The sequence below is a fragment of the Macaca fascicularis genome, chromosome 11 (assembly GCF_037993035.2).
Source record: "Macaca fascicularis isolate 582-1 chromosome 11, T2T-MFA8v1.1".
NCBI classification, from domain to species: Eukaryota; Metazoa; Chordata; class Mammalia; order Primates; family Cercopithecidae; genus Macaca; species Macaca fascicularis.
In genome coordinates this window covers 92,684,986-92,708,214 of record NC_088385.1, presented here as the reverse complement: position 1 = coordinate 92,708,214, position 23,229 = coordinate 92,684,986, and the positions used below count along the sequence as shown (strand labels likewise).

At 33.8% G+C, this 23,229-nt stretch overlaps 1 protein-coding gene across 1 annotated transcript in view; it reads left to right on the top strand.

The window, feature by feature from the left end:
- RASSF9 (Ras association domain family member 9) overlaps positions 1-16,819 on the top strand; it is a 35,353-nt gene extending 18,534 nt beyond the window's left edge. The window contains exon 2 of the mRNA XM_005571667.5: positions 11,842-16,819. Within this exon, the coding sequence (XP_005571724.3) occupies positions 11,842-13,102 (1,261 nt within the window). The 3' untranslated portion in view covers positions 13,103-16,819. The remainder of the gene's footprint in view (positions 1-11,841) is intronic.
- Positions 16,820-23,229: the final 6,410 nt, after the last annotated feature.

The following is a 23,229-nucleotide window of genomic DNA, read 5'->3' as shown; positions in this document are numbered from 1 at the left end:
AAGGGTTATGGAGGTTGTGACTGAATTGAAGCTATTGAGAACAACTTCTATGTCTTTTTTATTATTTATTAAAGACTACTTAACTTTATTGTTGCGTTTCTTCTCTGAAATTGTATAGTACATTTGTACAGAGCATATCTTATGATTTCTAGTAGTGCTTAGTGTGGTCTTGAATTTTAAAAATCTATTTCTCTAAACATATATTTTTTTCTTTCCAGCTATATGACAATATTCTGAATATAAAGATCATTTTATCTTCCATTTCTCTTACATCCTTAACACCAAATCATATTTGTTAAAACTGAAGTTCCATTAACAAATACACGTTGAAGCAAATTATAATAATTTATGTACCATAGCTTAAAATGAACAGAGAATTTGGCGGCAAAGTGATATAGAATAAATGCAATTTACTGTTAAAATTTTTATTAAAAATTGCACATTTGGCCGGGCGCGGTGGCTCACGCCTGTAATCCCAGCACTTTGGGGGGCCGAGGAGGGCGGATCACAAGGTCAGGAGATTGAGACCATCCTGGCTAACACGGTGAAACCCCATCTCTACTAAAAATACAAAAAATTAGCCAGGCGTGGTGGTGGGCACCTGTAGTCCCAGCTACTTGGGAAGCTGAGGCAGGAGAATGGTGTGAACCCAAGAGGCAGACCTTGCAGTGAGCCGAGATCGTGCCAGTGCACTCCAGCCTGGGCGACAGAGCGAGACTCTGTCTCAAAAAAAAATTCTGTGATGGTGTTAGAGTAAAATCAGCTTCTGTCTACTGAGGATTATATTATTATAAAATGTACTGACATTTAATGAAGATTTTGAAGGGAATTATGTGCACTGTGTTTTAAGAAAATATGAGAAAGATAATCCCCTTTTTTCTATGGAAAGAAAATTTTGGCTGAAAACATTTGTTTACCTTCTATAGCATGAAAAAAATCAGGCTATAACACTAATCTTAGCTTAGTCAAATACTGATGAAATGTAGAATATTAGTAACCATTTTTTTTTATTTTAACTTTTAAGTTCGGGGGTACCAGTGCAGGTTTGTAACATAGGTAAACTTGTGTCATGGGGGTTTGTTATACAGATTATCCCCTCACCTGGGTATTAAGCCTAGTACCCATTAGTTATTTTGCCTGAACCTCTCCCTCCTCCTATCCTCCACCCTCTGAAAGATACCAGTGTGTTGTTGCCCTCTATATGTCCACGTGTTCTCATCATTTAGCTCCCATTTACAAGTGAGAACATGCAGTACTTGGTTTTCTGTTTCTATGTTAGTTTGTCCAGGATAATGGACTCCATTTCTGTTCATATCCTTGTAAGGACATGATCTCATTCTTTTACAGCTTCATAGTATTCCATGGTGTATATGAACCACATTTTCGTTTTCCAGTCTACCTTTGATGGGCATTTAGTTTGATTCCATGTCTTTGCTATTGTGACTAGTGCTGCAATGAACATATGCGTGAGTACATGTGAGTACATATCTAGCCTCTATAAGGAACTTAAATTTACAAGTAAAACATAAACAATCCCATAAAAAAGTGGGCAAATGACATGAACAGATACTTTATTTTTTAAGTCAGAATATAGGCAGTTTTATTTGGTTTAATGTAATGTGTATGTCTTTTTCTTTCTTTTTTTTTTTGAAGACACACATGCAACCAACCATCATATGAAAAAAAGTTCAATATCATTGATCATTAGAGAAATGCAAATCAGAACAACAATGAGATACCATACCATCTCATGCCAGTCAGAATGGCTACTATTAAAAAAATAAAAAATAACAGATGATGGTAAGGTGGAAAAAAATTAATGACTATACACTTTTCAGAGGAGTGAAAATTAGTTCAGTCATTGTGGAAGACAGTGTGGCAATTCCTCAAAGACCTAAAATCAGAAATACCATTAGACTCAGCAATCTCATTACTGGGTGTGTACCCAAAGGAGTAACCATTGTTTTATATTCAGCAATCAGAAACACAATGCATGGAATAATGCATGTCACCAATTCACATGAATAAGGGTGACTTTGTGACCATATTAGATTCCAGAATGTCTTCTGGACAACAAAAGCAACATAATGTTATATTCAGTTTAATTTTATTGCTAGGCTATTTTTAAAGGTTGTCCCTGACTTGTTTAGACCTATCTTTTATGCCTACAGCTCCCCTAAACTAGAGGTTTTTGTTTTTTTTTTCTCTCTCTCTTATTTCCTACAGTTGTCTGTGGGGTTTCCCTTTCACCATGTAAAGACTGCAAATAATTTCTTGGCCACCTCTTTCCTTAAACTTTGAGTGCCTAGAAATCTTCCTTCCTAATTCTGATTTTTGTTTGTCCCTTCTGTCCAGGACAGAAATAACTTCAAGGAAGGCATATAAGAGAATTGCAATAAACCATTGTGCTGACTCCCAGCCCTAATACTGGGGTATAAACCATTCCAAGTATGTCATGTCATCCACACATCTTCTTTTTGTCCCATAACTCATTTCCCGTATATAGTGGCCATATATTCAAAAACAATTTCTTAATCAAAAAGAAAAATTTACAAGGCTATGAATGGAAGCCTTTCCATGAACTAAAATTAATCCTGTTCCTTAGAACCAGTTCTGGAGTTAACAAAGAGGCCCAGTTGGGTAGAATTAATTATAGCAAGCATAAAGGTTGATGGTGGAATGAAAAGGAGCAAAAAAAAAAAAAAAAAAAGTCCTATTCATATTTCGTTAAATAGAACGCCAACTTTCGTCATATATTTTAGACTATTTGAGATTGCTACATCTCCTTGGCTTGTTATTTTTGCTTTAATACATTTTACTATCAGATTCCCTAAAAGTGGTAAGAAAAAAGAGGGAAAAGGGGAGCTGTGCTGAAAGTATGTTTTATTTTAAATCTGGAACAGGGCTTGTCAACAGTGCCACTATTGACATTTCAGGCCAGATACTTGTTTGATATGAGAAGCTGTCTTGTTTGTTTGTTTGTTTGTTTGTTTGTTTGTTTTTGAGACGGAGTCTCGCTCTGTCGCCCAGCCCAGGCTGGAGTGCAGTGGCGCAATCTCGGCTCACTGCAAGCTCCGCCTCCCGGGTTCACGCCATTCTCCTGCCTCAGCCTCCCGAGTAGCTGGGACTACAGGCGCCCACAACCGCGCCCGGCTAATTTTTTGTATTTTTAGTAGAGACGGGGTTTCACCGTGGTCTCGATCTCCTGACCTTGTGATCCGCCCGCCTCGGCCTCCCAAAGTGCTGGGATTACAGGCGTGAGCCACCGCGCCCGGCCTGAGAAGCTGTCTTGTGCATTGTAGGATATTTATCTTTCTGGCTTCTACTCACTGGATACATACTGTTTTGTTTAAAATCTGGAAGAGGGTGTGTCAACAGTGCCACCTGATGTGAAAACCAAAAATGTGTCTACACATTGTCACATATCTCCCGGGGGCAAAATCACCCTTGGTAGGGAACCACTGAGATAAATTTCAGTTTAAAGAATAAACAATGGTAATAAGAAGGAAACAAAGACTAGTCTTTGGGAAGCTGGCCAAGACTCAGATATGCCCCCAAAGCTTCACAGGTCTCATCCTTCAATCTGATGGAAGTTTCCCTCACAATCTCTAGGCATAGGTGCCACCAATAGGTTGAAACTGAAAAAGTCCAGACTCTGATTTTCAAGCACGAAGTCTTGTTCTGCAGAGACTCAAGCAATAAAAGCATTTCCCTTGGAATCACTCCTTTACATAGTAGCTACATTGTGTTAGTATTATACTTTCCAGGCTGGCCTGGGAAATCAAGAGTTGTTTCACATGGTCTATGGAAAAATGCACTCAGAGTTCCAAATATTTTCCATAAATATTTACAGGTTACATCCTGGTGTTCATATACTGGGTTTTAGAAGCATATCTTATAGTGTAATTATTCTTAATAATTTAATATTTATTTATTCTTATTGTTTTGAAAGTGGGTTCCTGCTAAGTTTTATACATAAAATTTTAGCCAAAGTTTAATGTCTACGATACACTAGAAAGAAATTTTGCTCTTTGATTGATTTTCCAGGGCCAACTTTCGTGCCTTTTATCTTTGGGCCACTGAATAAAGATGGCCAAATTTTATACAGTTATCCACTTAGCTTCATTTTTCTCTACCTCCACACTAAATTCCTTTTCTGTAAATATAAATTTTGTTGAATCTCCAATTTGATGCTACAATATCATAGACAATATTTTATCTTAAAACTTCAGGATTTAAACTGCTAATTTATTTCTTGATGCTTTGTGCTTAGTCAATTAAAGTATTTTGAAAGAATATTTGATTGTATGAATGTTGTCTTTTTTATTACAAGCCAACTCATTTTAATTCTGTGTAATTGTTTCTGTGTTATTAATGCTAATTATCAGTGGAGAACTATTTTAAGTGCTTGCTTCACAATAGAGTCAATGTAAAAAGTCCCATATTCAATTTTTCACTAATATTTCAAAGTTATTTTGGAAAAATACCTCCGAGGCTAACACATGTTGTTGAAAGTTTCATGTAGTATATAAATCCTCTTGAATTTATGATGAAGATATTCAAAAAAGGCAAAACCTGAATAATGAAACTGGTGTAGGCGAATAACCAAGTATATATCTATCTTTTCAGTGAAGTGTGTCTCATTAGCACAAATTTAATCAAAACCAGAAAACTATAAATTGGGGAAGATTAAAAACATTCTTGGCTCATCTTTGATCCAACGTGTATATTAATGATTTTTTACAATGTCTCTTATTTGGTTAAGAGTTATTTTATTTTGGTAGTGTACATGCCAATAAAAAAAATAGACTGGTTGAAACAGGTGAAAAAATATTGTGTATAAGTTAGAAAATATTTATAAAATAATATTGTTAACTACTATAGTAAAATCAATAAGGTTACTGAATAAGAGTACTAAAAACACTATACCATTCTGTGTATTAAGTAATAATAGTGGTTACTTTATTATCATTCTTAATACCTGTATTTATACAGTATATTTTCCACAATTTTCTACCTCTATTACTCTTATTTTTACTTGCAGAAATATGTCATATATCTACATTGCAGTTTTATAGTGAAGAATATATAGAATTAGAAAAAATAATGTAGCTGAATTTTTAAAATCTGTTCATAAAAATTAAGTTAAAATCTTAAATTTAAATTTTCAAGTCCAATCATCCCTGCTATATATTTTTCAAAATATTTGCAAATGAATCTCAATATTTCAGGGGTTATTAAATTAAAATGTACATTATATAGCATTATGAACATTAAAAATTTTTCTTGTGTATATATTGATAATTTTCAAACATACTATGTGATTATAAACTATCTTTAAAATAAACAGAAGTATGTTAAGCAACACAACAAAATATTTCTGTGAAAACCTTAGGATGTATTTAATGTTTTCAAATTTAACAAGGTTTCAAATATACAACTAAGAATAGTTATGTGCATAAGAAATTTCATAAATGTATACTATGTAATTATAGTTGTAGCATAATATATGTATATAGTGTAACAAAATATTTTCAATAATGTTTTGAATTGTTTTTCATTCAATTTCCAATAACTAAAACATAATAAAAGATAATTGTGTGAAGTAGTTATGAATTGGTGGGAGTCATAGTTTAAATATGAGTAAAAAGCATTTTCTCTTCTGTTAGGAACCATTCTTGAAATGGACAAACTAGTTCAAATCAAGTGCAATCACAGCTATAATGTTATTCAATTTTGAACGTATATTTCATTGTAAAATGTCTTAAGTTTTATTGATTGTGATGTGTTTTAATCAGAAACAAAATGTAACATACCGTAATTAACATTGTGTAAGGTGATACTCTGAGTTTTTATTTATTCATTGTTTTACGTGCTTAAAGTGGACATCTGGTACATTACCTCGTTATAAGTAATGATGTAGATAACTGATTCAAATATTTTGACCATATAATTTATTAAAGAAAGTTCATGAATGATAAGCTATTAGCATGCTAACTACTATACTTTGAAGACATGACCCCACTGAATTCTGGCTTATGAAATTTTATATCCACTGGCAAATTGTGAAGATAACAGTTATCAAATTAATCTAAAATTCTAAACTGAAATTGGCATGAATTAAGTGTGAGTGTGGTAGTTACTTTATTCTGTTAAATGTACAATTTTTTGAGTAAAAGCTTTTCCTCTATAATGTAATATAGGAGTAATACATTTGGAATTCCATAATCCAGGAAATCTCTATTTTATAACCAGTTAATTTAAACTAATCTACACTTGCAAACAAATTATGGTATTCCTATAGAGGTGCCCATGAGGACATCCACCTGTTGGTTACTCCCTTCCAGAGTATCTAGTGAGGATCACTCCTGGAACCAACATCAATATCAGTCTTACCGTCTGCCTTCAATCTCAGCCCCTATTCATCTAGTATTCCAGAATCAGATACAGGGGACTCTCTCAATGCTTGCCTTTATACTCAATGTTCATGAAGAAGATAATAAAGTTAAAGGAAGGCAAAATTATACTTTACCTAAAAGCATTCAACCCAGGAGTTTGATTAACTATAGTAGGTAAAACATTAATTTTATGAAGAAAAGTACATTGAGTTCCAAGTGTTAATTTAAAAGTAACTATTGACATGTAATCAATTCATATAAATTGGAAAATATTTGTAAGTGAGTAGTCTTAATAGCTATTGTAATCCACTTTCAGGGATTATAGGTTAAAGTATAAAGCCAGAGCGGGAAGGAAAACTCCTACTTCCTAGCTTTGTGACTAGGCAAGTGACTTTCCCTCTCCTTGCCTCAGTTATGTCATCTGTAAAATGGGGATAACATTAGTAATGCCTTATACATGGGTTCCTAACTTCAGGGCTGTTGCCCAAGAAACCTCTAAAATAGAAATATCTTCATTGGATAGAAAATAGTAAATATCAATAAACATATTTCCAATGAACAGGAAAACATATTTGAGGTATTAAAAAGTATTGAGTGAGCAAGAGCAGAGTATGGTAAGCTGAAAAGGAAAAAAAAAAGGAATAATAACAATCAAATTGGCAGTGGCATTGTTCATCAATGAAACCAAAACACAGATAAGAATAGAAAATAGACATAAATCTTGGGATATGAGATTTTATAAATTAAAAACAGAATAAAGCAATGTTTATCTGCTCAGCCCCAAGAAACACACACATAAAGCAAAGTAACACAGAACAAATAACAATTTTACACATGCAATATATGTGTATATTTTATGCAATCCACTGTTGCATTAGAATTGGAGGTTGTGTGTCTCAACTACTAGATTTGAATCCATTAGATAAGAACTGTTTGTTACATGGTATTACATAACAAACCAAGCTATCTAATCTAAATTTGTATGTTTAACCTTTTGTTGTGTTTGCATTTGTGGATATCATTATTTCTACTAAACAGTACATTTTGAAAGGTTGAGATGGGAACATTTTATTTAGGCCCAGATCGAGTGTTAAAATATTTATTTATATCAGATGACTAGGTTTTCATAGGGCTGTGACCAAATGAAAACATTTATGTCTATAAAGTAATGATTATTTAAGATTTCTAAACTGATTTAATTTTTGATGGATATTTATTCCATATACTTTCTATATTTTTAAATTTTTTTAACTTTATGAAATGATACTGAGGTTCGTAATTCTATATCTGTCTAGCAACTGGGTGCTACTAATGTATTAAGGAATTCAGCACTGGAACCGCCAATAAACAAACAAATGTTCCATTCTCAATCCTGGCACTTTCCCCACAATAAGAGAGAAACATTTTCTTATAAATTACGTATATCTTTGTATCATACACATTTCCCATGACAGTGCCAGTCACAGAGGAGGTGCTTAACAAACATTTGTGGAATAAATGAATACAAACTCAGCCACAGCCACATTATAAAATATGGTTTATTTTAAATAAATCCTAAGTCTGCTATAAAGTAGACTCTAGGCCTGGTGAACCATATAATAGTTATGAATGATTTATTGCCTAAATTCAGTAATAGATGGTTATTACTTTTAAATGTGTTCGGAAGAAGTTTTAAAAATTGTTCTGTTTGCATGATTCTAAAATTTCCCCAAAATATTGAGAAATAGCTGACTGCAGAAAATACAAGGACATTTGGGGCAGATTTAAAAAAGAAAGACAGAAAATGATAGTTCTGGAGCCAGTCAGATTGTGAGGTTATTAATAAGGTATTACTTTTTAAATATGTAACATAGAACCAATGTGCATGATGATCATTAGTGTTCTTTCCATGTGAGCTGAAAACTGGCAGATCTCTAGAGGAGGTCACAATATACAAGAACTTGATCCTTCCAAAGCAGGAAAGATTCCAATAGGAATAGGGGTCATGGGAATATTTGGGAATCATCACATACATACATACATCATCATCATCATCATCATCATCATCATCATCATTCTACTAGTAAAAATGATTATATGCTCAGTTTCTGAGTCTCCTTCAGAGCTCTAGTGTAGGGATGAAAAATTTGTAGGTCTGCTACAGGAGATAGGTCTAAGAAGAAAACAATAGAGGGTTTTGGTTACATGAGAGTTTTGTCAGCTAAGGGAGATATCCAGGTCAGCAGAAATCTTTTATTACTGCATGAGTCATAAAACAAGATTTGACTAAAATTAAAAAGTCACAGAAGAGAATAATTTCTGCACACATTTCTTTATGGCTGCCTAGTGGACAAAGTTCTTCCTTGATCAATTGAGTGCTCTAATGGGGCACTGTGGTTCATTCCCTTGGTATCTAAGACTCATTTAAATTCTTGTTAAAAAAAAGTGGTTCATTTTATTTCCAAAGTAATCCACACATCTAAATTATCAGACTTATAAATTTGTTTTTATAGTGTAGTGGTTAGAACTGCAGACTCTGGAGCCAGTTTTCTTGCTTATGTTTGGACTTTCATTGCACCACTCACTGTGTGACCTCAGGCAAGTTACTAACACCTCTCGTGCCTCACTTTATCTATAAAATGGGGGTAATATTTTTACCTACATTACAGAATGGTGACAATTAAATTACTTAGTACATGCAAGAGATTTGAACAGTGCCTGGGACATTGTAGATACTTTATGATAGATAGTTACTATCTTTAATGCTATTTATTTTGAACAGGATTTCTTTTAGAATTTAATCTTAAATACTAAAAAATAACATAAAACAAATTTCTCCTTAGTTTTAACATAACAACTACTAGCATTATAAGGTTGATAATTATGACAACTATTTAATTTTATTTTTACCATTATTTATAAAAGTTTACAATAAAATTTTGCAATTTAACATGCAATAAGTACATAGAATATTGTTTACTGATTTTCAAATATCCTAGTTGAAGTAAATTAACTCTACATGGCACAAAAACATTTATACTAATTTTGGATACTGCATGTACACAATTAAAACATATTAAGGTAAGGATTTATTTAGAGCTGACTCATGCTATATAGCCATAACACAGATAGTAGTATCACTTACTTAAAGAACTTGTTTTTGTTTACAAAGTATTTGTGTCTTATTTCTCTACTAATCAAAATATGAAAGTAAGTTTGGTGTCCTAATTTCTAACCTACTCTTTTGTTGCTTGCAATTATTAAATGATGAATTATAAACATTGTCAAATATCATACTTACTTCAAAATATAATACTCAATATTGAGTCATTAAGTGCAAAATATTTTATAAGAGAATTATCACAACTCAGTGTGATTTTTTGAGTAATCAACTATAACATTTTACTTCCTCCATGTGAATACTTACATTTTCCTGGACATTTTTTGTTAGGAGTTTGACCTAATCTTCAGTGTTACTTGGCATCCCTGATTTATCTTTCACCTTTAGTAATAACTTTTTGATTTCAGGTGAGTTAGTAACCAAAGTATAAGAGTTAGTTAATTTAAAATAAAGATAACGACATAGAATTAATCACTATTGCTACCAAAACATAAACACTATAAATTCTAAATGTTAAATTATTATAGGAGCCAGAGAAATTTTCTTTGGTAAGTGGTTCCTGGAGTCATATCCTTTGAGTGCACCATATAAGTAAAGCGATAAATGATTTTGACTTAACTTTCACAAGAAGCCAATTACTACTCAAAACTGTTATACCATCGTAAATCACATTGTAGCATAATTCATTTTGTGTCATTTGTTTCATAGCATTCTTTTAAAGAGATATTATGAAAGACACAGTCAACTTGATGTATAGTCATGATGGAAAGTATGATCTTAAAAATTTTCCAATAGGTATGATCTAGACACCGTGGAAGTTTTGCTGCTTTTACTACTTGTGTCAATTTTTTCTCCAGAGAACTGACGTGATTTTTTCCCCCTTGCCCTTATATAATACAGAGGAAAGTACTATCAAGCCCATATGTACATGTATATTTACATAAATACATGTGTGTGCCTCTGTGTGCTGGGTAGGGGGGATCTATCTGTGTAACCATCTATATCCCAACTCTGATTCCTTTATGATATCTGTATTGTTAAAACTCTAGTCTGGGAAATCATCATCTCTTTTCTAGACTGATGCAATAGACTTCTTGCTTCTAATTTTTTTTCTATTTTCCAGTCCATTTCACAAACAGAAGACAGACATATGTAAAGAATAAATTAGTTTCACCTTTGCTTAAAACTTTCCAGCTGCTTGAGTTTAGGAAAATGTTAGCTAACTCTTTAGCTTCCTCTTTCTCCAAAGTAGGGGATGGAGAAAGGAGATGTTGCTTTTCTCCATCCCCTCCGTTGCCTATTATTTAATCTCTCCTTCCCACCGGCAGCAATTTCCAACTCTGCTATCCTCAGCTTTCAACTACATTCACGTTATTGCTGTCCCTAGATCCTTATACTTCTGCTCATTGTTCCTGGAATTCTTTCCTGAGAACTCTGATTGCCTCTTTGTGATAATTGATATCGCTGTGCAAATGCCACCTCCTTGGGGAAGACTGTCCTAAGCACTCAACGTAAAATAGACTGCCCTTCTTCCAGGTCATTTTCTATTCCTTCACCCCATTTAATTTTCTTCATAGCATTTACTGCAATTTGATATTACATTAGTTACATATTCATGTCAGCATTCTTGTCTTCTTTGTTTATTACTGTATCCTTAGTACCTTTAGATGTGTCTGGCATATAGTTGGCATGAAATAAACAGTTGTTAATGAAAAAGAATGACTATTTTTCCATTTTGTACTATTTTTAACTCTATGATTTCACTATTGCTACCTATGCTTTAATTAAAATAGCCTCAGTTGTCTTGAATGAAAGTTGCTCTTTCTAGAGCCCAGCTAGGAAATAAAAAGATAATTAAGATTCTTTCCATGGCTTTTATATTTTTCTTGCATTAAATAATTAAATCTTTTTTTTTTTTTTTTTTTTTTTTTTTTGAGATGGAGCTCACTCTGTTGCTCAGGCTGCAGGGCAGTGGCACAATCTCCACTCCCTGCAACCACCACCTCCTGGATTAAAGCAATTCTCTGGCCTCAGCCGCCTGAGGGTGTCCATCACCACACCCGGCTAATTTTTGTATTTTTAGTAGAGATGGGGTTTATCCATGTTGGCCAGGCTGGTCTCAAACTTCTGACTTCAGGTGATCCACCCGCCTCGGCCTCTGAAAATGCTGGGATTACAGGCATGAGCCACCACACGCGGCCAATCTTCTGACTCTTATTCTCAACTTTAAAATGCCTCTCTCATTAAGGGTAAAAAATCTAGAAAGCGTATTAATGTTAAACCATCTTTCTGAGTTTACACAGGCGATGACAGAAATATAATGTGCTTTTGTTTTTCTTTCAGATCTCCAACTAAAGACATGGATTCAGAAGAGAAGGAAATTGTGGTTTGGGTTTGCCAAGAAGAGAAGATTGTGTGTGGGCTGACTAAACGCACCACCTCTGCTGATGTCATCCAGGCTTTGCTTGAGGAACATGAGGCTACATTTGGAGAGAAACGATTTCTTCTGGGGAAGCCCAGTGATTACTGCATCATAGAGAAGTGGAGAGGCTCAGAACGGGTTCTTCCTCCATTAACTAGAATCCTGAAGCTTTGGAAAGCATGGGGAGATGAGCAGCCCAATATGCAATTTGTTTTGGTTAAAGCAGATGCTTTTTTACCAGTTCCTTTGTGGCGGACAGCTGAAGCCAAATTAGTGCAAAACACAGAAAAAATGTGGGAGCTCAGCCCAGCAAACTACATGAAGACATTACCACCAGATAAACAAAAAAGAATAGTCAGAAAAACTTTCCGGAAACTGGCTAAAATTAAGCAGGACACAGTTTCTCATGAGCGAGATAATATGGAGACATTAGTTCATCTCATCATTTCCCAGGACCATACTATTCATCAGCAAGTCAAGAGAATGAAAGAGCTGGATCTGGAAATTGAAAAGTGTGAAGCTAAGTTCCATCTTGATCGGGTAGAAAATGATGGAGAAAACTACGTTCAGGATGCATATTTAATGCCCAGTTTCAGTGAAGTTGAGCAAAATCTAGACTTGCAGTATGAGGAAAACCAGACTCTGGAGGACCTGAGCGAAAGTGATGGAATTGAACAGCTGGAAGAACGACTGAAATATTACCGAATACTCATTGATAAGCTCTCTGCTGAAATAGAAAAAGAGGTAAAAAGTGTTTGCATTGATATAAACGAAGATGCGGAAGGGGCAGTTGCAAGTGAACTGGAAAGCTCTAATTTAGAGAATGTTAAGTGTGATTTGGAGAAAAGCATGAAAGTTGGTTTAAAAATTCACTCTCATTTGAGTGGCATCCAGAAAGAGATTAAATACAGTGACTCATTGCTTCAGATGAAAGAAAAAGAATATGAACTCCTGGCCAAGGAATTCAATTCACTTCATATTAGCAACAAAGATGGGTGCCAGTTAAAGGAAAACAGAGTGAAGGAATCTGAGGTTTCCAGTAGCAATGGGGAGAGTCCTCCCTTTACTCAAAGAGTATTTAGCAATTACACAAATGACACAGACTCAGACACTGGTATCAGTTCTAACCACAGTCAGGACTCTGAAACAACCGTGGGAGATGTGGTGCTGTTGTCAACATAGTTCCAATGCCTTCTTTCTGACCTGCTTTCGTGTTTTAATGTTTGTTTAATTTAATAGGAAACCTTATTTTAAATATAACACTCTGAAAAAAAATGTAAATCATATTATAGTATTCAATAGTTAATAAAAACTAGAGAAATGTGTTGTTTTTGATGTGAAATTTCCAAGGGGACTTTAAATATTACAAGTTCAAGCAATGAACTATTTATTACGAATGCAGCACAGACAGCTTGTCAGTGGAGAACACAGAAATAATTTGATGGGAATCATATGATAATCTTCCTTAGCTTCTATGGAAAATGATTTACGTAAACTTTAAAAGCAATCCTCCATATTAGACAGCCCAAATATTCAAACATGAAGAAGTAGAATTAAAATGTGCAGTGATATATATTTTTCCAAAACTGTATCATTGGAGTTTTTATATCTGTAAAGTATATGGAAGCTACTGTGTTGTAACTGCATTAATTCAAATTTTGGTTCTTTTAATTGATCCTTTGATAATACAACATATCATGTATATCACTTCCTGAACCCTTCTACGTGTTGAGGCCTATGAAACAGGCTGCTGTTGGGACATGTATAAACACTGGCAGGGAATCAGACATATATAGGATATAGATGAGGCAAGGCCAAGTGCTGCATACAAACAGCAATTTTTATAAAGAAGCCTAAAATTATTAAGAGCTATGCATGGGTATTTGCCATCTGGCAATTCAGATCTCCTGACCAAACCCATGTTCATTCACTGAGTGAGGTACAGTGTGGGTTACAGAGAAAATCAGTCAAAGTGTTATTTGTTTGTGTCTTGTCTACAAAAGTTGCAGTGATGGAATTTGGAAACCTTCTGTGGATAAAATAGAATCTGCTGTAATTATTAGCATTTTGTCTCTGAACCTACAGAGAGGAAACCACATGGACAAAAGACTTATTCTGCTATGCTATAATTCAGATTGTCTTATTTCTTCATCTAAAGTGCTTTAAAAAACTTAGTTCCTAAAAAAGTACTAGCAAAATCCCAGACACACTAGTAAGAATCCATGAAATTGAAGGGATTATTTAGGTCTTATCTTGACTGACAATCATTATTATGGCCGACTATGCTTGTTTTTTAATTAGAAATGTGCTTTCTTCTCTCTCCCTTCTTTGCTTACTTTCTTCTTATCTGCCTTCCTGTCTGCCTTACTTCTTCTCTTTTTTCCTGCCTTCATCTCTCCTTCTCCCATCTTCTTTTTTTCCTTTTCTTCCTTCCTGCCAATGAACACATGATGCAATCATAATGAAATAATTATTTTTTATTGTACTGTTAACTGAATACTGCGGCAGTTTATTTTTTATTTAGCCGATACCTTTCCTGTGTGTCAGTGCACATGTAAGTAGAAATTTTATTTTAGTTAGTTTCAATATGTGGACATTGGTTACGCATCCTAATCTTTCTCATTTCTTCTCTTTTATTCTTATGCATACTTCAGTGCAGGTTTTAACTCAGTGTTCTTATTGTTTTACTTTCAACATTTGAAAAGTATTTAATTTTTTAAAGCAACTTTATTGTTAACTCATTTTAAAAAATCTATTGTTCCTTAAATTTTCTTAACATATTTATTTATTCCTGCCTTCTCCTGTCTTTTAACTCATCTTTGGGAAGATATTTAGATTTTTCTTATTGCTTCAGTTTCGTGAGCATTTATACTATCATTTCTTGCACCAAAATAGATATTTTCCGGTCTTATGTCAAGTTGGCTGGAAAGAAAAATAGAAATTTCCATTCCATGGAAAAATACAGTGATAAAGAGTAATAATTCTGACATTGGTTATATATTTTTTCAAAAAGATAGAATTGAATAGTCATCTGTGAAAGGAAAGTTCACCTGCCTAAGAGTCCAAAAAATTATTCAACAATATTAGCTACTGACATATTCATTGTTCACTAATGGGGATCAAATTCAGAAGATCATCATAAATGATAAATCAATTGTAACATTTCCCTACAGTGGAAGTAATCTCTTTGAATTACTCTTATCTTTAGTGAGAAAATAATGAAAGAACATGCTTATCTATTTGACTAATTATCTGAATTCGAAAAAGGTTCTGATAAGAAGTAGGCCTGGAGAGATAATTTCATCTTAGAAACTTTGAATTAACTTCTCCTTTTATACAGTTAAGCACAGTGATGCATTTAAGGGTCAATTCTTCCACATTTTACAGTAAATAATGTTTGCAAGTCTCAGAAAGCAGTACCATTGCTTTATAAATTCATTTTAGAATTTCCATTTGCTCATTAGTTATACAAATGCATTTGTGCTTTCGATCATTACAATCATTATGCTTTAATCATTCATCAGCTACTGTGGTGAACCTCTTAATTTACAGTTATATGTTAGTATATTAACACAAATAGAAGTACTGAAATACAATGCCGTCACGTCTGGATACTGAACTATTTGTTATTAAATTAAGTGAGAATTAGAATTATAAGTATAGAATTTGATAGAAAATAATGTTATTATCTATAGAAATGTTAAAGTATAAATTCTTGAGTAACCTGACAGGTTAACTATGAAATTGCTATATGCAGCTAGAAGAAACAACCAAAGCTGACTGTTCTAAATTTCTGTAACAAGACCTAGATTCATCCTTGTTTATCCTTCCACTTGGAATTCTCCTTTTTCTCCTTCTGCAGTGCTCTGAAATCTTACCCTTTCCACAGTCTTTTTAATGTGCTAGCTCTTCTATGATATGTTTGTTCCATTCAATCAGTTGGAATCTCATCTCTGAACCCAGAAATATTTAGAGGTACTTCTCATAAGAAGCATTTTTATTCTGGCTTAGGCTATATATATTTATGCACTTACCTAATTCCCCTCCTTCAGTGAATTCTTATTATAATACTTTATCATCTGTCTTGTTAGCCTTACTCTTTCCTATTAACTTCTTTGCCCGCTACTCCCTTTCTAAATTGAGTGACTAAATTTTAGAGGTTTGTAGCTTTTGTGTGTGTGTGTGTGTGTGTGTGTGTGGTGTGTGTTTTATACACGGCAAATGATGCTTATACATTTTGTACATGAATGAATATGTATTTTAGAAGACTTATTAACAGTAATTGAGCTTATAAATTTTGGGAAAGAAAAGTTAAATCTTCATGCTACTATGATTTTTTAAAATGTGACATCAGTTTTTATTTTTATTTTTAATTCATAGAATTACTGACTTAATAAAACCCATATGTTGTCTCTTTTAGCTGATTTAATGGTTATATTTTAGAATTTTTTATTGCATTGTGTGCTTATAAGAAAAAAAACATACTTTAGAGTTAGGTTTTAAGTGGTAGACACAGAAAGTAACTTTAAAATATCCTAAACAAAATATCTATTTCATTTTTCTTCTTAAGTAAAATAACAACACTTCATTAGTGTGTAGAAGCTATTTTAATCCATTAAAATTTTATTTTTATATTTATTTAAATATCTACTGTACATGACAAAATATATTTCTGTGGCTGCATTTTATAATTATTTTCCAAGTAGACATATTGTTCTATTTAAAACATATTTTTCTAGTGACAAATACATTTAATCCTGATATATAGTTTTTAACTATTAGACTATTTCTTTTCATGCTGCCTGATTGGTTTAATAAACATGATGTGACAAATATTAAGTATATATCATTTCTTCATGTTGTAACTGATACAAAATAATAAAAGAAATAATTATACCATTCATGTGATATGGTTTTTGGGGGTCTTTTATTTGACTATATTAAAAATAAATCTTCTTTCAGTTCGAATTATATAATTGCTACCTTTTTTTTTTTTTTTTTTTTTGACGGAGTCTAGCTTTGTCACCCAGACTGGAGTGCAGTGGCACGATCTCGGCTCTCTGCAACCTCCACCTCCCGGGTTGGCTTCAAGCAATTGTCGAGTCTCAGCCTCCCGAGTAGCTGAGGCTACAGGCACCCAGCATCACGCCTGGCTAATTTCTTTCATATTTTTAGTAGAGACGGGGTTTCACCATGTTGCCCAAGGTGGTCTCGAACTCCTGAACTCAGGCAATTTGCCCCCTCGGCCTTCTAAAGTGCTAGAAATACAGGCATGAGCCTCTGCGCCCAACCATAAATTATATAATTGCTAATCTAATACACAATTTATTTTAAGGTTAGTTATTTCATGAAAATATAAATATATAGCAAATAAGATTGAACAAAACTACTTATTAGGTTTTATACATATTTGTTCCAATTTATTGTGGAAGATTATGCAGACTCTTACTCACATTTTTCTTACATAACTCCTTACTCACTCTGAGATGTGGTTATTCTGGAGATGGCCCCATATTGTTCATACAGAGATTCCTTACTCTGTTTGATAGCAGCAGGGAAATTCATTGTATCAATTATAATAATTATTTTAACTAATCTGCTCCTTTGGGGAATTTAGATATTTTCTGATAATTTACTATTATAAACAACGTCATTCTATCAATGCATTTCTGTAAGACTAGATTGTCAGATGTAGGAATATTGGCTTAAAGGGTGACAAAGGCATTTTCAAATTTAGTAAACATTGACAATTTATCTTTATAAAAATTAATCTTTTATTACCCAAGTTGTTAATGTACTCTTCCCACCCACAGCGTATGCTATTTGTCTTTTAACTTGTTTATCTTAAAGCAAAAAATTAAGTTATATAGTTGAATGTATGGATAAATAAGTCATGAAGTGTTTTTTGGTCATTTTTGAATAGGCCTTCACACTGCGTGATAAATAATTTGTAAAATAATTTCTCTGATGCTTCTTTAGAGTGCATTCGTGCTTTAGTTGTAAACTTTCAACCGTCTGAAATTAAGTTAGTTACAATGCTTAAAAGTAGGGAGATAATTGACTCTTGTTTAGGTGATTACAAGTTATTCCACATTATTTACCAAATAATGTTGTGCCACTGTTTTTAAATATCCCTTTATTGTGAACCAAATTCTGGTACATATTTCGAATCTATTTTTGGACTTTTTCTATCATCCTATTGATTTGGCCGGGTATTCACATTCAAGATCTACATGATTTGAATTTTTGTGACTTTATAATCCTTTTAAGATTTGGTATATTTTAATTATTTATATATTCCTACTACTCGTGTGTATTTTTAAATTTTTCCTGTTCTTGTTTTATACATTTTGAAATATTTATAATCATCTTGCACAGCTACACAAATAGTCTGTTGGTATTTTAAATTGAGATCATGCTAAATTTATATATGCATTTTGTTTGTTTTTTTGAGACTGAGTCTTGCTCTGTCGCCCAGGCTGGAGTGCAGTGGCACAATCTCGGCTCACTGCAAGCTCCGCCTCCCGGGTACACGCCATTCTCCTGCCTCAGCCTCCCGAGGAGCTGGGACTACAGGCGCCCGCCACCAAGCCCGGCTAATTTTTTGTATTTTTAGTAGAGATGGGGTTTCACCGTGTTAGCCAGGATACGCTCAATCTCCTGACCTCATGATCTACTCGCCTCGGCCTCCCAAAGTGCTGGGATTACAGGCGTGAGCCACCGTACCCGGCCTAAATTTATATATACATTTGGAGAAAACTGACTACTTAAATATTGAGACTTATTGTTTGAGAGCCTTATGTGTTTCCTTTTGTTCAAGTCTTCAGTTGTGTCCCTCAGCAGGATTTAAAACTTTATTTTCTTCTTGCACAAGCAGTATAAGATTTATTTCTGAATTTCATACCTTTTGTGTTACTGTCATAAACGAGGTTTGTCTCTCATTAAATTATTCAACTAATAAGTATCTTCATCCAAGTTAAAATTTGGAAATTCCCTAGTCATTGCTTGTTTTAAGCCCTCACTTCAGAACTATGTTGTATCCATTGAATTCAATAACTTCACTGAATATAGTGGATTAATAGTACATTAATTCTTTATAGTGCATTCATGCTTAAGTTTTAAACTTTCAACCACCTATTCAAATTATTCTTACTCTCATGCATGTAAACTTTCTCTCTTACATTATTTTGCATACCAGAAAAGTAAATTGAAAAAGTTAGGAAATTACCTGAAATTTCAAACAAACAACTCTCCTTACCCTAGAAAAACAAGTTAACTGACCAACAAAATTCAGATTAAAACACATTTCAATGCAAAGAAGTCTAAGATTTTTACCTAATTTGCATAGTATAGAATACCTAAATTTAACTAGTAATATTTGTAATGGCCATGACATAAATAAAAATAGGATGTCTATTAATATTGTATCATTGGTCCAGTTACGAACTTTGTGAGGCTACGAAATGAATGTTTGCATAAGAAAAATGCTTAACCTGCAGAGTTTCTCAGCTGTGGCATTATCGGCATTTTTGGCAGGAGAGTTTTTTGTCTGAGAGACTCTCCCATTAACTGAAAAACATTTAGCACACCAGGATGCCCCCTACAAAATGGCAATGGTATCACTATATACTGGGACAAGCAAAATTGTCTTCTTCTAACCCCTCCTCTCACCCCTGTTTCCAAACATTCCCTAGAGGCTAGTATTGTCCCTGGTTGCAAATAATGAAGTCATATGGGAGTTCAATTATTGTTAGAATAAAATACCACTTATCTTTTAAAAATAAAATTAAAAGAAGAATCAATGACAAGAGCTAGTTATATTAAGTACAAATGCACAGAACAATCTGCTTAAATCAAAGGAAGGAGGGCCTTAGATCCAGCCGGATAATAATTTATGAGACTGAGACATAAACATAAAGATGGGAGACAATTTAGGTTTTTTCTTGAGTGATGATTGACATCATCCTCATTTGCCAGGAGTTCAGCAGCCCAAGTTGATTTCAAAATCTACAGAATCTTGTTCATATGCTTCCATAGGTATGGTGCTTCAGAAAGTGCTGATCAGTTTATCAGTTATTGAAACAGTTGTCTCAGCACAAGTATTCTATAATTTCTACTAGGATGAAACAAAAGTTTCAAAAGACTCAATGTGGGAAGAACAGTTTTCTTCAGTTTTGTTTAATTCATATCTATAGGGGTAAATTAAAACACTAACTATTATTCTGAAATGAGAAAATGTTGCTTACAAGTTACTACTTAAAAATTCAAATGGCGGCCATACAGAAAAGAAAAAGGTAGACTAGGGATTAGAGAACAAGTAGCAGTCATAAATACTAAATGTGTCTCTAAGGCCAGGTGTTGTGGGTCACACATGTAATCCCAGTGCTTTGGGAGGCTGAAGTAGGAGGATTGCTTGAGGCCAGGAGTTTGAGACCAGCCAGGCCAACATAGAGAACCTGTCTCTACAGAACAAACAAAAAAATAAGACTAAATATGTCTATAATGACTCTGGTCTGTAAGTATCAGAATTTTAGGTATTTAGTTCTCATTTTCTCAGCATTGCTAGAGTTTATGCGTTTCTATCATGCAACAGCTCTACCATTCCTATTATTGAACAACTTTCCATTTGAAAATAAGATGAACGAAATGGCCTTCCTTGATAAGTAAACCCCTAGATTTACTTACGGCAATTGGTGTAACATATTGGAAAGTAATTTGGAAATAATAGTATAGATCAACAATTATTCGTAGCTTTCAGTCAGCATTCCTACATTTCATAATAAGTAGAGGGAAAATAATCCAAAATGTGTGAAAACATATATGCATGAAATTACTTGTCTTAGCTTTATTCTTAACGGCAAATTAAAACCCTGATAATAGAGCAAGTGTTAAGTAGGTTCTGGAGTATTATTGGAGTAAGTTCAGATTACTGAAATTTACAAATACCAATACTTATTATTATAAGACAATACAATAGTCAAATCTAGTTTAAAAGGAATTATTTCACAAATGTATGTAAACAAACTATGCTAAAAAAGAAAACCTACGTAACTAAAAGCAAATCCATATGAAATTGGAAATGCAACATTTTTCTACAAGTTTTTGTATTAACTTGATGATTTCAGGGATGACATATTTCTTTTCCACTATAAACATATTTCAAAAATATAATTTAAAAACTTTAAAAGTGTTTCCTGTATATAATATCCTTCTAACTTTCTTATTTCTTTGCTGAGGCTCTTTAAAGACTTTTATGAACATGAAACAGCTACAGTGTAATGGGAAATGTCAAAATCAACTAACTGAGAACTGGAAACCTGAAGGCTGTAAACAATTTGAATTCTAGGATGTCAGATTCCAAACTAGAAAATAATTTAAAATAAAAATATTAAAAAGCTAAATTAGATAACCTATAAGGTTTTCAGCTTGGTCAAATTATATTAAATAATGCATTCAATAGATTTGGTACATGCACAACAAATATTAGGTGTTTATTTGTTGGACATGGCTCTATTTATTTTATTTTATTCTTCATAGAGCCACCTTAAAAAGAAGTTAAAGTAGCCTACTAACTGAAAAAGAGGGAGTTAAAACTCAAAACTCTGCTTCTCCTGATATATTTACTCTTATCTCTCATTTCTTTTCAGATTAGTTAGGGTGGGGCTCTAGGGTTGTTATTATTGGCCATGATAGACAAAAGAGTCATGGTTATGTTAGTTAAACAATGTATGGCTAGGGAAAAAAGAACAGCGTTTGTGTTTCCAGAACAGAAAAAGCTATTCTGGAAACAGAGGTGGAGAGAATAGTAACTTGTATTATTTATTTTAATATCTCTAGTGCCCAACAGAGATTAGAACCTAATATTTACCAATAAATGTTAATAAAATTAGATATGTAACTAAAGGGCAAGCATAGTGTCGGGAACTTTAAAGTTATTCTATAAATGTTAACCCTTATTATTGTAAGTAATGAAAGAAAAGTTAAATGTCTATTACAGGTAAAGTATTGCTTACATACTTTATTTGAAAAGAACACTACTTCCTCTCCTGTTTCCATTACTCAGGGCAAGTACATTGGTACTAAGATATACAATCAAGGTATGGTTTTTCCATTTCAAATACTATTTTTGAAGTTTTAAAATTTATTCTAGGCCGGGAGCGGCGGCTCACGCCTGTAATCTCAGCACCTTGGGATGCCGACGCAGGCAGATCGCGAGATCAGGAGTTTGAGACCAGTCTGGTGAATATGGTGAAACCCTGTCTCTACTAAAAAAATGCAAAAATTAGCTAGTCTTGGTGGCACGTGCCTGTAGTCCCAGCTACTCTGGAGGCTGAGGCAGGAGAATCGCTTGAACCTGGGAGACAGAGGTTGCAGTGAGCTGAGATTGTGCCACTGCACTCCAGCCTGGGCGATAGAGTGAGACTTCATCTCAACAACAACAACAAAAAATTATTCTAAGTAGCAATATCCCAGACAAGGGAGCAGAAAAGTTTTATACCTTTTCAGAACTGAAACTAAGATTTTGAAATGTTTGTTAGCATTCTGTGACATTTGCAAGTCACTCTTCTCAAGTAAGTGCAGGTGCATAGCATGGTGATTGGTAATTGCTCTGCTTTCCAAGTACGAATCTTATCACAAAACCTCTAAATTACCTTAGAGGGAAAGAGCCCGAAGATGGATATCAAAGCTACATATCCCTCTTTTAGCATCTACCCATACCACCCCACTCCTGAAGTCATCGTCCAAAAAATTATAAAATACAAAAATGTCAAATAATGTGAGGAATAGCAGTTTCACAGAGGATGAGGGTGGTAATGGTAACTGGGATTTATCGTTCAAAAGTAAGACGACTAAGGAGGAAAATATCCTGAGTCGGAGTTTTAAATTTAGGTCAAGCCAAGTCACGAGTCTTTTGGAGGTAATTCCCAAACCTGTTTCCACAACAAACGCACAAAGAGTACTTGTTAAAAATGCAGATTCCTCAACTTTGCCCTGGTGAATTTGATTGAGGTGGTCTGGATTGCAGCCCTAACTTTAGTGATTTTAAATATCTAGCCAAATGATTCTAAAGAAATGGCATTAGAGTGTGGTTTATTAACTTAGCAAAGCTGATGACTAAACACTTTACCAAGCTAAATGAAGGATGTGGAGAGCAAACATTCCTAAAGTGATCCATAGAGCTCATTGACTTGGAAGAAACATAAAAAGCACTAGGTCCCAAGCCAAGGGTAATTGGGAAACAGAAATGTGTTAAAGGGCTGCTCCAGAGACTACAGGTACCCAAGGCTTATTGTCTCTTTTTTAAATGG